The following is a 16,400-nucleotide window of genomic DNA, read 5'->3' on the forward strand; positions in this document are numbered from 1 at the left end:
GAATGGGGACAGAGGACAGGGATGAAAATGGGAATGGGGAGAGAATGGGAATGGGAGATGGGGAAGAGGATGGATGAGGACAGGAATGGAAGGGGGATGATGGGGATAGAGGCCAGAGATGGAAATGAGGATGGGGATAGAGGAGAGACAAGTGTGAGGACAGAGATGGGGGTATGGGATTGGGATGATGGAGATAGGGAGGAGGATAAGGATGAGGGATACAGAATAGGGATGGGAATAAAGAGGGGCATAAGGATGGGGGTGGGGAACAATCTGGGGAGTGAGAGGGGGATGAGGATGAGGATGGGATCGGGATGGGAAGGAGGTTTGGGAAGGGAATGAGCGCGGGTTGGGCGCTGGCCGGGCTGGGCAGGGGTCGTGGCCGTGCCGGGGCTCTGAGGGTTAATCCGTGCTCTGCCGCCATTGGTGGAGCGCGAGCAGCCTCAGCCAATGGGAACGCGCCGTGCGCGCCAGGCCCGCCCCAGACCCCGTCCCGGGGCGGATCGGGGCTGTTCGGCTGCGTTCGGGCCGGGTCGGAACCGTTCGGCTGCGTTCGGGCCGGGCTCGGCTCCGCTCGGCTCAGGTCGGCGAGAATCGGGAAGGTTCGGCTGCGTTCGGGCCGGGCTCGGCTCCGCTCGGCTGAGCTCGGGGAGGTTCGGGCCGGCCCGGTTCGGCCCGGCTCCGTTCGGTGCGGCCCGCTCGGCTTCCTTCGGCCTCGCTCGTCTCAGCTCGTCTCGGTTCGGCTTCTCTCGGCTCGGCTCGGCTCCGCTGGAATCCTCTCGGTTCGGCTCCGCTTGACTCTGTTCGGTTCGGTTCGCCTGGGCCCGGCCCTGCCCGGTCGCCGCCGCACCGGGCCCGGTAACGCTCCGACCCCATCCCCGCTCCAGGCCCGAGCCCAGCCCCGCTAACGCCCCGGGAGGAAGAGGGGGAGGGAGGGAGCGAGCATCCTCCGCCGCTCCCGCCGCAGCACGGCCGGGACCGGGGGCGCGGCGGATCCTGCCCGGGGGGAGCAGGCAGGAGCCCTGGGCCAGACGTGGGCCGTGACAGAGGGGACATGTCGTGACAGCGGACACAGAGCCACCCCACACCGTGATCTGGGTGGGCAGTGACCCATGGACACCCTGTGACACTGGGGGACCACAGCCACCGCAGGCAGTGACTCTGGGTGCACAGCAGGGCACTTGGTGACAGCCCCCGGAACGCTGTGACACCCCGCAGCATGGCACCGGGTGAGCAGCCACATCGGCATGTGCTGTGACACCGGCTGAGCCCTGAGCCCTGAGCATGCCGTGACACCGTGTCACTGCAGCCATCCTGGACTGGTGACACTGGCTGAGCCCTGAGCCTGGCACATGCCGTGACACCGTGTCACTGCAGCCATCCTGGACTGGTGACACTGGCTGAGCCCTGAGCCTGGCACATGCCGTGACACCGTGTCACTGCAGCCATCCTGGACTGGTGACACTGGCTGAGCCCTGAGCCCAGAGCATGCCGTGACACCGTGTCACTGCTGCCATCCTGGACTGGTGACACTGGCTGAGCCCTGAGCCTGGCACGTGCTGTGACACTGGTGCACCAAAGTCACCCCGGACTGTGACAAGCGATCAGCCTGGCACCTGCCACCAGGTGACCAAAGCCACCTTGGGCTGTGATACCAAGGGACCAAGCCACTTTGAACCATGACACCTGGTGAGCCCTCAGCCTGGAGCCTGCTGTGACACTGTCACTGAAAGCCACCCTGGACCGTAGCACCGGTGAGCCCTGAGCCTGCACCTGCTGTGACTCTGTGTGACCGAAGCCACCCCGTGTTGTGACACTGGGTGACCAAGCCACTCCACACCGTGACACCATGTGACCGAAGCCTTTCCCCGCTCTCCATGCCGCGTGTCCCCGTCATGCCACCATCCCGTGCCCCCAGCGTGGCCGTGCGTGTCCCCATGGGGCCGCTGTCCCTGCTGCTGGCGCTGTCCCTGCTGTCCCCATGGGGGTCTGCGGGAGGGAGCTGCCCCCCGCGCTGCGTCTGCGCCTCCAACCTGCTGAGCTGCTCGCAGGCCAACCTGAGCGCGGTGCCGGCTCCGCTGCCGCGCTTCACCGCCGTGCTGGACTTGAGCCACAACAACGTGACCCGGCTGCGCGCGGACTGGGCTCCGGCACGGCTGCCGCACCTGCACGCGCTGCTGCTGAGCCACAACGGGCTGGCCTTCGTGTCCACCGAGGCCTTCACCCACGTGCCGCGCCTGCGCCACCTCGACCTGTCCTCCAACCGCCTGCGGACGCTGGACGAGAACCTGTTCAGCGACCTGGGCGAGCTGGAGGTGCTGCTGCTGTACAACAACGAGATCGCCACGGTGGATCGCACGGCCTTCGAGAACCTGGGCCGGCTGCGCAAGCTCTACCTGGGACAGAACCGCATCGCCCGCTTCCCGCTGGAGCTGCTCCGGGAGGGCACCCGGCTGCCGCAGCTGGCGCTGCTGGACCTGTCGGCCAACCGGCTGCGGGCCGTGCCCGCGGGAGAGCTGCAGGCGCTGCCCGCCTGGCTGCGCGACCGCCTCTACCTGCACAACAACCCCCTGGCCTGCGACTGCCCGCTCTTCCAGCTGCTGGACCGCGGCCGCCGCCGCCACCTCAGCGCCGTGGAGGATTTCCAGGATGAGCTGCGCTGCTCCCTGCCCGGAGCAGCCACTCTCATCAAGATCCTGGACCTGGCGGGCAAGCAGCCTCTCAACTGCAGCAAGGCACGGGAGGCCGTGCTGGAGGCGCACCTCGGAGACACGGTGACGCTGGGCTGTGACAGCCGGTGGCAGGGTGTGCGCAGCCGCCACTGGGTGACACCGGGCGGGGAGCGGGTGCTGGGGGACGGGGGCAACGGCAGCGTGGTCCTGCTGGCCAACGGCAGCCTTCAGCTGCGGGCGCTGCGCCCCGAGGACGCCGGCACTTACTCCTGCTGGGTGGCCGGACCCCTCCTCAACGAGACCCTCTACGTGGAGCTGCTGGTGCACAACTTCACCCTGCACGGCCCCCACGACACCCTGAACACGGCCTACACCACTCTGGTGGGCTGCATCCTGAGCGTGGTGCTGGTGCTCATCTACCTGTACCTCACCCCGTGCCGCTGCTGCTGCTGCCGTGGCACCGAGAAGCCGCCGGCACCGCGCGACGACAGCATCAACTCCTCGGTGCTGAGCACCACCCCGAACCACGCCGGGGGCACCGGGGAGCCCTGCGGATCCCACGTGGCCTCCAGCGGCGGCACAGGGCAGAACGGCCGGTTCAAGGGTGGGGGGAGCCCCCCGCTGCCCGCCCGGCAGGGCCCCAAGGCGCAGAGGAAGGTGTCGGATCCAGACTCGGTGAGTTCCGTCTTCTCCGACACGCCCATCGTGGTGTGAGGGGACACTGTGGGGACAGTCCCCAGGGACACCCCATGTCGGCCACTGCAAGCTGTCCCTGGGCAGGAGGGGTGGCCAGACCCCCACTGCCGTGTCCCCAGCTTGGGGGGTCACACCGTCACACCCCAGGACTGAGCATCGCTGCCGGCCCCCACCAAGGCCTCTGACACCACGGGACAGTGAGGGACAAAGATGTGACACACGCTTTGGGGACAGTCTCCCACCGTGACCTGTCCCAGGGCAGGAGAGGTGGCTGGACCCCCACCAGCTTTTGGGGGTCCCATCATCATCCCCCAGGACTGAGCAGCATCCCACACCCCCACTGAGATCACAGTGAGGGACAGGGGTGTGAGGGGACACACCATGGGGACAGTCCACCGGGACACCCTGTGTTCCTACTGCTGCTGTGACCTGTTCCCCATGGACATGCCATGGGCAGGAGTGGCTGGGCCCCTACCGCCATGTCCCCAGCTTGGGGGGCAACACCACTGCCCCCCAGGACGGAGCATCACTGCTGGCCCCCACCAAGGTCACTGCACGAGCGCAGGGGACAAGGACACACCGTGGGGCAGTCCCCCACTGCAGCCTGTCACCCGGCAGGAGGGGTGGCCAGACCCCCACCACCATATCCCAGCTTTTGGGGGTCCCCCCATCACCCCTCAGGACTGAGCATCATCCCTGGACCCTGCCGAGATCGCTGGGGGACTGTGAGGGACAAGGCTGTGAGGGGACACAGCATGGGGAGTCCCCAGGGACATCCTGTGTCCCCACTGCCACTGCGAGCTGTCCCCAGGCAGGAGGGGTGGCTGGACCCCCATCACTGTGTCCCCAGCTTTTGGGGATCCCACCAGGACTGAGCATTGTCCCTGGTCCCTGCCATTGTCCCCTCAGGGACTGCAGTGGATGAGGGTGTGAGGGGACTCACCATGGGGACAATCTCCTGCTGTGAGCTGTCCCTGGGCAGGAGGGATGATCAGACTCCCACCACCGTGTCCCTCGTTTTTGGGGGTGTCACCATTGCCCCTCAGGACTGAGCATCACTGCTGGCCCCCGCCGAGGTCACCGCAGGACCACAGGGACAAGTCTGTGAGGACAACGTGGCCACCGACTGCAGGGCATCAGCCCCAGCGGGCTCTGAGGACTGGAGGACAGCGACAGTGGCAGCTGTGAGCCCCCAGGAACGGCAGCACCAGGCAGAACCCCCCTCCCTGCAGCCCCGGCCCCCCTTGGCATGTGCATGGCCAAGCATGAGTCCCCCGGGGAGCATGTGCCACCCCCGGGGGGACACCGGGGGTGTGTCAACCCCCTGGGGAACCCCCAACACCCTCCTGAGCCCCCCTGCAACCCACAGCTGCAAACAGAGCCCCCTCCCCCACAGGGGGTGGGACCCGGGGGCTCCGGCACCCCAAAAAGGCGGTGCCCCCCCCTGCCAGCCCAGCCTGTGTCTCCCGTGCCCCCACCCTGGACGTTCCCCCCTGCACTGGGCAATGCCCGCTGATGCCTTGGCCAAAATAAACGTGTTTCCCTCGTGCCTGTGCAACCTTCACCCGCTTCTGGGGGACTCCAAGGGGTGTCCCCAAGATGGGATCCCTTCTTGGGGTGGGCTGGGGACAGGGTGACACTGCTGTGGGACACCTCGGGGTGAGTGGGGGGCTCTGCTGCCCTCCCCAGCCCCCATCTGGGGTGCAAGGGCTGAGGTGGGGGACCAGGGGGGGCACCCCAGGGTCCCTCTGACCCCCACCCTCTGTGCTGGGAGGGGGGTTCAGGGCAGCCCCCCTGCGGCCAGCCCCATGCTCACCCCCACTCCAGTGATCCCCCCAGCACCCCACTGACCCAACTGACACCTCTGGCACCTCAGTGACCCTTATGGTCCCCCCAGAGACCCCCTGTGCTCCCCAGCACCTCCCCTTTAGCCCTCCCAGCACCCTGATACCCCTCCATGGCCCCAGGACCTCCCCACTGTACTGAGGCCACTCTGAGCAATTCACTGATCTCCCCAGCCCCTCAATGACCCCACTGCCCCCCCAGTCCCAAAGACCCTCTAGGGGTCCCTCCCAGCACCCCAACGAGCTTCACTCACCCCTGTGAGCCCCCCCCTGCCCCCCGAGCACCCCAAAAACCTCCTGTGGTCCCCAGTATGCCCCCATCCAATGACTTCACCGGGCCTCCCCATCACCCCAATGACCTCATTTACCACCACGCAGCCCCGCAGCGAGCTCCGGAATCCCAGTGACCCCACTGACCAACTGCCAGCCCCCCAAAGACCCTTATGGGGCCCTGCCCACCCTGCAGCACCCCAAAGACCGCCTAGGGTCCCCAGTAAGCTCCCCAGCACCCCTCAATGACCCCTCAGCCTCCTAAAGACCCTTATGAACCCCTGCCCAGCCCCACATCACCCCCAGCACCCCAAAGACCCCCTTTGCTCCCCAGTACCCCCCAGTAACCCTCCACAGCCCCCCAAACGAGCCCCCCAGTACCCCCAAGTCCCCTCAACACTTAACAGCTCCAGTGACCCCCTTCCAGCTCCCCAGTGACACTCCCCCAGGCCCCCAGTAATTCCCCAGTATCCCCTGCCCCACTGAGCCCCCCCATCCCCCAAAGACCCCCTGGCCCCCTCCCTCACCCCTCTCTCCCCAGCCCCCAGACCCACAGCACCCCTTTTCTCCCACCCCCCACTACACAACTCTTTATTTTTTTTTTCTCTTTGTTTTTTTTTTACAAAAAGAACAAAAACAGCAACAACCGTTTCTTATAAATACCCGCGGCCGACGGGGCCCCGGGAGGTCCGGGTGGGGTCCCAGTGCCGCCCCCTCCTCCCGGGGCTGGTTTAGCAGCAAGAGAACAGAACTGAGAGTTTTGAGGTATTTTCTGGAAGTTTGGGATTTTCCTTCGTGTTTCCTTGGGATTTTTTTTTTTCCCCCTTCATCGGTTTTCTGGCGTTTCCCGGTGGGGAGGACACGGGGGGGGGCCCGGTGACCCCTCTGTTAATGGGCTTTGGACTGCAGGGGGGAGAGGGGACGAGTCAGCCCTGGGGGGAACCCGGGACTCACCGCAGCCTTAGGGGAGCCCCCGGTGTCCCCAGGGTCGGGGAGATGCTCACGGTGTCCCCCGACAGGACAGGACAGGACAGGACAGGACAGGGTGTTCCCCCCGCCAGACCAGCATGTCCCCACGGTGCCCCCCCAGGACAGGGATCTCCCGTGACCCAAATCCCAGTGTTCCACCCCCCCCGCCTGCTGGTCCCAGTGACCCTCAGGGGGGTCCCCCTGCTCCCCCACCCACCCCCCAGCCCTACCTTCAGGACGCTCCTCTTCTCCTCGAACCCCAGGGGCGCCCCCGGTTTCTTCCTGCGGACGGAGCCCCCCGAGCCGGGGGTCCCGGAGCCGGGCGGGGCCGGGGGTCCGGGCAGGGGGGGCGCGGCTTTGGGCTTCAGGGGTCGGCAGTAGGTGGCCGAGTTCTTGCGCTTCTTCACCTCATCCTCAGAGAGCCCCCGGGGGGGCCCCCCCAGCCCGAGCAGCGGCGTTTGGGGGTCCAGGGCGGCGGGGGGGGCGCGGCAGGGCTGGGCGGGGGGCGGCCGTCGCACCCGAGGGGTCCCGTTGAGGATGGCGACGGAGGGCGAAGCCGGGGGGGTGAGTTTCGTCTTGCCGGGGGGAGTCAAGCCCTGATTTTTGCCCTTGGCGCTGTCCCCCAAGCAGGTCCGTTTGTACGGGGGGCTGCCGGCCGTGGCGGGGGGCTGCCAGGGCCGGGGCTCCGCGTCCGTCCTGCCGGACGCCTCCCGCGCCCGGGGGGATTTGCTGGCCTTGGTGGGGGGCAGTTTGCTGAAGGAGGGTGAGGGGGTGTTGGCGGGGAGGGGGGAGGTGATGGACTGCGTGCCCCCTCCCCCGCACTCGGGCTGGCTGCAGGCGGCCGCCGCCGGGGGGGACCCCACGGTGTAGCTGAGGCTGGTGGGGAGCCGGCAGCCCCCCGCCGCCGAGAGGGTCCGGAGGGGCGGGGAAGGGGTCGCGGGGCCGTAAAGGGGGGCAGCGGGGCTGGGGGGGGCTGCGGGGAGGTGAAGAGGGGGGATGACGGCTGGAGGGATCTTCCTGTGGGAAGGGAGGGGGCGGGTGAGATGGGGAACCCCCAAAACTCCTGCTCCCAATCACGTCCCCCCAGTTCAGGGGGGGAGAGGTGAGATGGGAGCCCCCACAAATCCTCGCTCCCAGTCCTGCATCCCCACCTTGTCCCCCCGGGTTTGGATGGGAAGGGGTGAAACCCTTAAATCCCCATTACACCCCTGCCTTGTTCCACCCCGATTCAGGCGAGGAGGGGGTGAAACCCAACCCCCCCCCCCCATCTCTGCTCTCAGTCCTGCATCCCCATCTTGTCCTTCCCAATTTCGGTGAGAGGGGGGTGAAACGGGACCACTCAAATCCTCACTCCCATCTTTGTCCCTTCAATCCTTCCTGATCCAGGTAGGGAGGGGGTCCCAAATCCTGCTCCCATCCCTCCATCCCCACTTTATCCTCATCAGTTTGGGTCGGAATGGGGTGAAATGAGACCCCCTCCAGTTTCCCACTCTCATCCCTGCATCCTCACCCCGCTGAGTTTGAATGGGGAGGGGGTGCAACAAGACCCCCCCAAATCCCCGCTCCCTTCCTCCCCACCAATCCCAACACCATTCCGGGACCTGGGGGAGCACAAACCCTTGCTGTGTCCGTGTGGCTTTGTCCCCTGCCCCCCTCAGCAGCCGGGTCCCCCTCACCTCCACCTGTGTGCGCTGAGGTGCCGCTCCAGCATGGAGCCCAGCGCGGCGCAGAACCGGTCCAGCCGTCGGTCGAACACGTAACAGCCCGGGGTGACCAGGCGGCTCCCGAAGGTGCAGAACTGGGGGGGCACCGTGCCAGGGTCACTGCAGCCCCCCCAAACCCCCGTCTCCACCACCCGCCTGGCACGGAGCCGGGAGAAGGATGCGTGGATGCTGGAGGAGTTGGGGGTCCCTGCCCCGCTCTGGGGTCCCCTCACTCACCGCCTGAGGCCGTGGTGGGCGCATCGGGGTCCGGGGGGGCTCCTCGCCCCCCTCCTCTTCGCTCTCCTCGCTGGACACGCGGCTGCCCCCCTTGGGCAGGGGGAGGGGGAAGCTTTCCACGCTCCCCTCCCCAGAGGTGGCCGGAGCATCCTCAGGGTCACTGTCAGAGGAAAGTCGGGCCCTGCACCGGGGGGGACGTTTTGGGGTGCTCGATACTGGGGGGGTCACTGTGAGACGATCCTCTCCCCCACACACCGAATCCCCACTCCTAATGCCTGCAATGTGCCCCCCAGTTCAGGGAAAGGTGAGATGGGACCCTCCCCAAATCCCCGCTTCCATCCACTTCCCCTCCCAACTGAGGAGCAGAGGGGCTGAGACAGGACCCCACATTCTGCACTCACATTCCTGCTGCCCTGCCACACCCCCAGTGCAGGTGGGGAAAGGTGAGATGGGACCCCCCAAAACCCAGCTCCCAGCCACATCTTCCCCTAATTCAGGTGGGGAAGGGGTGAGACAGGACCACCCAAATCCCTGCTCCCATCCACATCCTCCCAAATTCAGCTGGTGAGATGGGACCCCACAAATCCCTGCTCCAAACCACATCCTCCCCCAGTTTGGGGGGGAAGAGGGTGAGATGGACCCCCCCCCAAATCCCCACTCCCATTCCTGCCCTTCCAATGCATCCCCCCCCCAATTCAGGTGGGGAGAGGGTGAGATGGAACCCCCCCAAATCCATGGGGTACTCACCTGGTGGGGTGCAAGCAGTGTGACAGCCTGGCTCGGCAGGGAGGGGTATTGGGGGGCTGCAGCAGTGAGGGGGTGTCCTGCAGGGCAGGGTGCAGTGGGTCCTTCTCAGGGGGGCTCCTGTCCTTTGGGGGGTCCCCTCGGCGGGTGCTGGCCTTCAGCTCGGCCACCAGCACATCGAAATCCTTGGCTCGACCCTGCACCTCCCGGCGCTGGTGAACCGAGTGGATCTGGGCAACAGCAGGGAGGGGCTCAGGACCCCCCAAAACCCCCAGGGGGGGATAATTGGGGTGTCCCCTCCCCGTTTTCTACTACCTTGCAGGTCAGCAGGCGGGTGCAGAGCTTGTTGGTGTCGGGGTTCCGCACCCCACACTGCCGGTTCAGGTCACACTCCTTACCTGGGGGGACATGGAGGCAGCGGGTGCTGGGGGGGCACCCCAACACCCCCACTAGGGCTGGGCATGGAGCACCCACCCCTCGGAGCCCCTCTGAGGGTGGGACACAACCCTGAGAGGTTTTGGGGGGGTGTGGGGGGAGGTCACCATGTGCTGCTCCCTCCCCTTTTTGCCCCTCTGCAGGGTGAGCTCCCCCCTTTTTTGCCCCTTCCCTGGGGTGACACCCCCATTTTCATCTGCTAATGGCATTGCTGTCACCTGGGTGTGTCTGTGGGCACAGCAGCAATTGGCTCCCGTGTTTCGGGGCAGGGGGACACATTTGACTCCCATATTTTGGGGAATATGCGTCCAACACCCATCTTTTGGGGTGACGTATGTCCAAACCCCAAATTTTGGGGGAGCACACATCCAAACTCCGTATTTTGAGGTGCCACCCACGTTTGACACACATATTTTGGGGTGATACACATTTGAACCCCATATTTGGGAGGGTACATGGGTTATACCCTGATATTTTGGGAGGGACAACACATTTGGCCCCCGTATTTTGGAGGGATATGTGTCCAGCCCCTGTATTTTGGGGTGACACATGTCCAACCCCTGTATTTTGGGGGGGGCACATGTACAACCCCCATATTTTTGTGGGGACACATGTTCAACCCTCACATTTTCAGAGGATACACATTTGACCCCTTTATTTTGGGGGACACATGTTTCACCCATGTATTTTGGGGGGAACATGTGTTCAACCCCCGTATCTTGGGGGACCATGCATTTAGCACCCATATTTTGGGGGGAATGCACATTTGACCTCCATATTTTGGAGGGCTACACATTCAAATGCCAAAATTTTTGGGGGACATATGTTCAACGCCTCTATTTTGGGGTACATGCATTCAACTCCCATATTTTGGGAGTTTATTATAAAATGTGCATTTTACCCCCATATATTTGGGGGTCACATATCCAATTCTTATGTTTTTGTGGGGGACACAAGTTCAACCCCCATATTGTGGGGGGACACGTGTCCTACCTCCAGATTTTTATGGGGGACACGTGTTTGATTTTTTGGAGGAACACATGGGAATTTGGGGATCCATCCTCAGCTCCCACTCTTGCTGTGGCCATTCCTTGGGAGCAGTCAAGTGGGGGGCCCTAAAACTGCAGGATGATGGGAACTGGGGGGAGGGCAGGGACCCCCAAACCCACCAGAGGAGAGGGGGGAGCCACTCCCCTGGTACCTACCCCACTGCTAGACCCGGCCGCCGGAATTCCGGCACCGGGATGTCCCGCTGGGATCATCCGCCTCCCCCCCACGGCCGGCAAGGAAAGGGGGGACTCACGCGCCAGCTTCCTGTGGGACCTGGGGGGCGCTTTGGGGGCCCCCACATCCTTCTCCCCCGGAGCAGGGATGCTCTCCGGCATGGCCGAATCCCCCCCGACCCCGGCCGGCACCGGGGGCTCTCTGGGCACCGCGGCAGCCGCGGGTTTCCCCAGGGATTCCTTGGAGTTGGTGGGGACGGCTTTGGGGGGCACCTTGATCCCGTGCCCGTCCGGTTTGGGAATGCTGGGAATCTTCTCCAGGTTCACCACGGGCACAAACAAGCTGCGGAGAGAATTTTGGGGAGGAGGGGTAGGATCAAAGCGACCCCACAAGAGAGCATCGGCGTCTCCCGTCCCAGCGCTCACCAGAGGTTGTTATCCTTGTCCGTGTGCTCAGGGAGGGGCTGGGCTCTCCCACGGGCACCGGGATGTTTCTCCTGCAGGGCTTTGGCCGCTCCGGGGGTCCTGCCAGGCACCGGCTGCCCGTTCACGGCGACGTGGCACGCGGTGGCACGGGCATAGAGCTTGCTGAGCGGGCCATGCCGGCGTTCTGCCAGGAGGGTGGGGTGGGATGGGGTGGGATGGGATGGGATGGGATCCATGGGATGGGATGGGATGGGATGGGATCCGTGGGATGGGATGGGATGGGATGGGATGGGATGGGATGGGATGGCATGGCATGGCATGGCATGGCATGGCATGGCATGGCATGGCATGGCATGGCATGGCATGGCATGGCATGGCATGGCATGGCATGGCATGGCATGGCATGGGATGGGATGGGATGGGATGGGATGGGATGGGATCCGTGGGATGGGATCCGTGGGATGGGATCCATGGGATAGGATGGGATGGGATGGGATGGCATGGTATGGCATGGCATGGCATGGGATCCGTGGGATGGGATGGGATGGGATGGGATGGGATAGGATAGGATAGGATGGCATGGCATGGCACAGGATGGGATAAGCCCGCTGTTAGCCCACACCAGAGCTCACACTGCTGCGAGCCCCCTCCCTGCCCCCAGGCTGTACCCTCACAGCCAGCCCTGGTGGCATTCCCGGTGCTGTTCCCAGCACCATGGGATGGAATAGTCATTCCTGGAATTCCCTGGCTCACCACAGTGCTTCTGGAAGGCCTGGGGTTTCACCACCTGGCTGCAGTGGTTGCACACCACCAGATAGAAGTCGTCGTGCGCAGGGCAGTGCCCGAAGATGTCCATGTCTGTGGGGAGAGCTCAGTAAGCTGGCACAGACCTGCTGCTGCTGGAAGCACTGCAGCCAACGATTCCAGCTCACACAGCCCCAAAATGCTGGGTTTCACCCCAGAGAGGAGCTCACCTTCCTTAATCAGGGTCATGGTGTCCAGTTTCTTGCTGCCACTCCTACCATTCTCCTCCAGCTCTGACCCTGATCCTGCCAGAGACAAAATCCTGTCAGTGGCTGGCACAGGGATGGTCCCGGTGCTCCCACACAGGGATGTTCCCGACATTCCTGCTCCTGGAACAATTAAACCAGACAAAATTAGATCAGAGAGACAGATCCATCCTGTGAGTGGCGTCGCCCTGTGGTGTGTCGCCATCTCCAGGGTCCTCATCCTGACAGCCCAGTGCCAGCAGGATGTTCCTGGGGACGTCCAGTATGGGATGTGACACTCCTGGGAAAACCCTGTCCTGGGATGTGATGCCCCTGGGATACATTTACCCTGGGATGGAACATCCCTGAGGACACCCCAGTCCTGGCACATGAGACCCCTGGGAACGTCCTGGTCACAGGATGTGACACCCTTGGGACCCCCTGGCTCCCATAGAGTCATGGCTCCACTGGCTGTGCCTGGCCAGTGTCCTGGGCTCTGTTCTGGGGGGACTGGTGGCCACTGAGCCAGCGGCAATGGTGACCTGGCCAACTGTGCCAAACTGGGTGTCCAGTCCATCCCCAGTCCTATCAGGCCATGCCATACTGGGCACCCAGTTCCATCCAGCTGTGCCATACTGGGTAACCAGTCCTGCCTGCCTGGCCATGCTGTACTGGTGCCCAGCTCCATCCAGCTGTGCCATACTGGGCACCCAGACCCATTCAGATGCACCATGACTGGTCCCAGTCCCAGTGCTCAGAGCCCACTGGACACTGCCAAGCTCCCAGTAAGGGGCACCTGGCTCCCAGTGGACCCTGCCCAGCTCCCAGTGCAGGGAATCCCAGTGCCCAGTTATGCCCAGTCCCCCTCTGGGGTTCCCAGTACCTCCTGCCTGGTCTGGGGTAATGGTGGCAACTCATTCCCAGTCCAGGCTCTCCAGTTACTGCTCTGTTCCCACCAGTGTCCACTGCAGCTGGAATACCTGGAATCCAGGATGGGGCACCCAATAACCAGCTCCCAGTAACAGGCACAGGGTTCCCAGTGGGCAGACTGGGGTGCCTGGTGCTGCCTGCCCAGTTCCTGGTGCAGAGATCCTGCTGCCCAGCTCCTGAATCCCAGTGCCCAGCGTGGCTGCCCAGCTCCTGAATCCCAGTGCCCAGCGTGGCTGCCCAGTTCCTGAATCCCAGTGCCCAGTATGGCTGCCCAGCTCCTGAATCCCAGTGCCCAGCGTGGCTGCCCAGTTCCTGAATCCCAGTGCCCAGTATGGCTGCCCAGCTCCTGAATCCCAGTGCCCAGCGTGGCTGCCCAGTTCCTGAATCCCAGTGCCCAGTATGGCTGCCCAGTTCCCGGTGCAAGCACAGGGTGCCCAGTTCCAGGTGCCCAGTGCCCCGTGCAGAATTCCTAGTGTTTGGTTCCTGGTATTGGGCAACTCTTGTAGGATGCTCCATTCCCAGCTCCCAGTGTCCAGTACAGGATGCCCTGTTCCCAGTGCCAAATGCCCAGTTCCTGGTACCAGCTGCCATGTCTGGCTGCACAGTGCCAGGCTCCCAGTCCCAATTCCTGGTGCCAGATGCCCAGTGCTGGATGCCACATTCCCAGAACGGGAAGTGCCCATTCCCAGTCTCCAGTGTTCAGTGCTGGGTGCCAGGTCTGGATGCCCAGTGTAAGGTTCCCAGTGCCCAGTTCCTGGTGCCAGGTACCCATTGCAGGATGTCCTGTTCCCATTGTCCAGTGCCCAGGGCTGCCTGCCCCATTCCTGTTTCTGCATGTTCCGGTGCAGGATGGCACATTCCCAGTGCGTGTTCACCAGTGCTGGGTGCCCAGTTCCCAGTATTGGGTGTCCAGTGCCACATTCCAGGTGCCCAGTACCAGGTGCCCCTTTCCCAATGTCTGGTTCCCAGTGCAGCATGCCCAGTTCCCAGTACCAGGTTACCAGTGCAGGGTGCCCCATTCCCAGTACCTGGATCCCAGTGCAGGGTGCCCCATTCCCAGTACCTGGATCCCAGTGCAGGGTGCCCCATTCCCAGTACCTGGATCCCAGTGCAGGGTGCCCCATTCCCAGTACCTGGATCCCAGTGCAGGGTGCCCCATTCCCAGTGCCAGGATCCCAGTGCAGGGTGCCCCATTCCCAGTGCCAGGATCCCAGTGCAGGGTGCCCCATTCCCAGTACCAGGATCCCAGTGCAAGGTGCCCCATTCCCAGTGTCTGGTTCCCAGTGCAGGGTGCCCCATTCCCAGTGCCAGGATCCCAGTGCAGGGTGCCCCATTCCCAGTGCCAGGATCCCAGTCAGGGTGCCAGGTCTGGCTGTTCCCAGTGCCAGGTGCTGGTACATTTGCCTCATTCCAGGTGTCCAGTTCCCAGTGCCAGGGAACATCCCAGGACACGCCAGGACAACCTGCTGCGGGCACCCGGCACCAGAAACCGGGCACCGGCAACCCCGCACCGGGCATCCAGAGCCGGCACCCTCAGCTGTGCGCCCAGCTCCCGGTACTGGATACCGGCTGTGGATGCCCGGCGCGGGGCTCCCGGTGCCCAGTTTCCCAGTGCCCCGCTCCCGGTGCCCGGTTCCCCGAGCAGAACGAGCCTTTCCTGCTGCCCGCTGCAGAACCTGCTCTCGGTGGAGGATGCTCCGTTCCCGGTTCCCGGCGCAGGATGCCCCGTTCCCAGTGGCCGGTGCAGGATGCCGCGCTCCCGGTTCCCGGTGCCGGACTCCCCTCTCCCGGTGCCGCTGCCCGCCCGCCGCGCGGCGGCGCTCGGACCGGGGGTCGGCGGGCGCGGCCCCGCTCGCGAAGCCCCCCCGCCGCCTCCGCCCTCACCGGTGTCGGCGGGCGGCCCGGCCCGCTCCAGCCAGGCGCTCCAGCTCTGCCCCGCGAACTCGTCCAGGCCGGGCACCGGCCGCCGCTCCGCCGCCATCGCCGCCGCCGCCGCCGCGGCACCGCCGCCCCCCCGCGCCGCCCCCGCCCCGCGCATGCGCCGCGCGCCCCGCCCGCCCCGCGGCACCACGGGCACGGTAGTCCCGGAGAGACCCCAGACCTGAGAGACCCCCCCCGGAGAGACCCCAGACCTGAGAGACCCCCCCGGAGAGACCCCAGACCTGAGAGACCCCCACCCTGCCCGGAGAGACCCCTGACCGGAGAGACCCCCACCCTGCCCGGAGAGACCCCTGACCGGAGAGACCCCCCCCGGAGAGACCCCTGCCCGGAGAGACCCCCACCCTGCCCGGAGAGACCCCTGACCGGAGAGACCCCCACCCTGCCCGGAGAGACCCCTGACCTGAGAGACCCCCCCCCGGAGAGACCCCTGACCGGAGAGACCCCCACCCTGCCCGGAGAGACCCCTGACCGGAGAGACCCCTGACCGGAGAGACCCCCACCCGGAGCGACCCCTGACCGGAGAGACCCCTGACCGGAGAGACCCCCACCCTGCCCGGAGAGACCCATGACCTGAGAGACCCCCCCCGGAGAGACCCCTGACCTGAGAGACCCCCACCCTGCCCGGAGAGACCCCCGCCCGGAGAGACCTCCACCCTGCCCGGAGAGACCCCTGACCGGAGAGACCCCTGACCGGAGAGACCCCCACCTTGCCCGGAGAGACCCCTGCCCGGAGAGACCCCCCCCGGAGAGACCCCCACCCGGAGAGACCCCAGACCTGAGAGACCCCCACCCTGCCCGGAGAGACCCCCGCCCGGAGAGACCCCTGACCGGAGAGACCCCTGACCGGAGAGACCCCCGCCCCGGAGAGACCCTTGACCGGAGAGACCCCCACCCGGAGAGACCCCTGACCGGAGAGACCCCCACCCTGCCCGGAGAGACCCCCACCCTGCCCGAGCCCGGAGAGACCCCCGCCCGGAGAGACCCCCGCCCGGAGTGGCCCTCACCCTGCCCGGAGAGACCCCTGCCCGGAGAGACCCCCACCCTGCCCGGAGAGACCCCTGCCCGGGGAGACCCTCACCCTGCCCGGAGAGACCCCTGCCCTTCCCGAGCCCGGAGAGACCCCCGCCCGGAGAGACCCCCGCCCTGCCCGAGCCCGGAGAGCCCGGAGCACAGGCACCGGGCACCCGGTGTGCCTGTACGGGATGGAGCACCAGGTATCCCTGTACCGGACAGGGCACTGGATATCCCGGTACCGAGTTGGGGTCACCTGTTACCTCACACTGGGGGTCCCAACTGATCCCTAAACCAGACTGGGGTCTCC

The 16,400-nt window shown here is 65.3% G+C and overlaps 2 protein-coding genes across 6 annotated transcripts; one reads left to right on the top strand and one right to left on the bottom strand.

Moving 5' to 3' along the window:
* Positions 1 to 1,738: 1,738 nt before the first annotated feature.
* On the top strand, positions 1,739 to 3,536 carry AMIGO1 (adhesion molecule with Ig like domain 1). Its single transcript, XM_058855801.1, has one exon. The coding sequence runs from the start codon at positions 1,878 to 1,880 to the stop codon at positions 3,384 to 3,386; it is 1,509 nt and encodes a 502-aa protein (XP_058711784.1). The 5' UTR covers positions 1,739 to 1,877; the 3' UTR covers positions 3,387 to 3,536.
* Positions 3,537 to 6,151: 2,615 nt separating this feature from the next.
* ATXN7L2 (ataxin 7 like 2) lies at positions 6,152 to 15,155 on the bottom strand. 5 transcript variants are annotated; one of them, XM_058855780.1, is made up of 11 exons: positions 15,023 to 15,155; positions 12,194 to 12,268; positions 11,973 to 12,077; positions 11,220 to 11,403; positions 10,874 to 11,136; positions 9,451 to 9,533; positions 9,139 to 9,365; positions 8,392 to 8,572; positions 8,128 to 8,249; positions 6,682 to 7,468; positions 6,152 to 6,385 (listed from the first exon to the last, which is right to left on the bottom strand). In XM_058855780.1, the coding sequence occupies exons 1-11, from the start codon at positions 15,117 to 15,119 to the stop codon at positions 6,371 to 6,373; spliced, it is 2,139 nt and encodes a 712-aa protein (XP_058711763.1). In that variant the 5' UTR covers positions 15,120 to 15,155; the 3' UTR covers positions 6,152 to 6,370. The 5 variants fall into 5 exon arrangements, with proteins under 5 accessions (XP_058711763.1, XP_058711762.1, XP_058711764.1 ...); XM_058855779.1 differs by having other exon boundaries at positions 12,194 to 12,352; positions 15,023 to 15,130; XM_058855781.1 differs by lacking the exon at positions 15,023 to 15,155 and adding an exon at positions 14,815 to 15,012.
* Positions 15,156 to 16,400: the final 1,245 nt, after the last annotated feature.

This window comes from Poecile atricapillus, chromosome 23, assembly GCF_030490865.1.
Source record: "Poecile atricapillus isolate bPoeAtr1 chromosome 23, bPoeAtr1.hap1, whole genome shotgun sequence".
Taxonomy (NCBI): Eukaryota; Metazoa; Chordata; class Aves; order Passeriformes; family Paridae; genus Poecile; species Poecile atricapillus.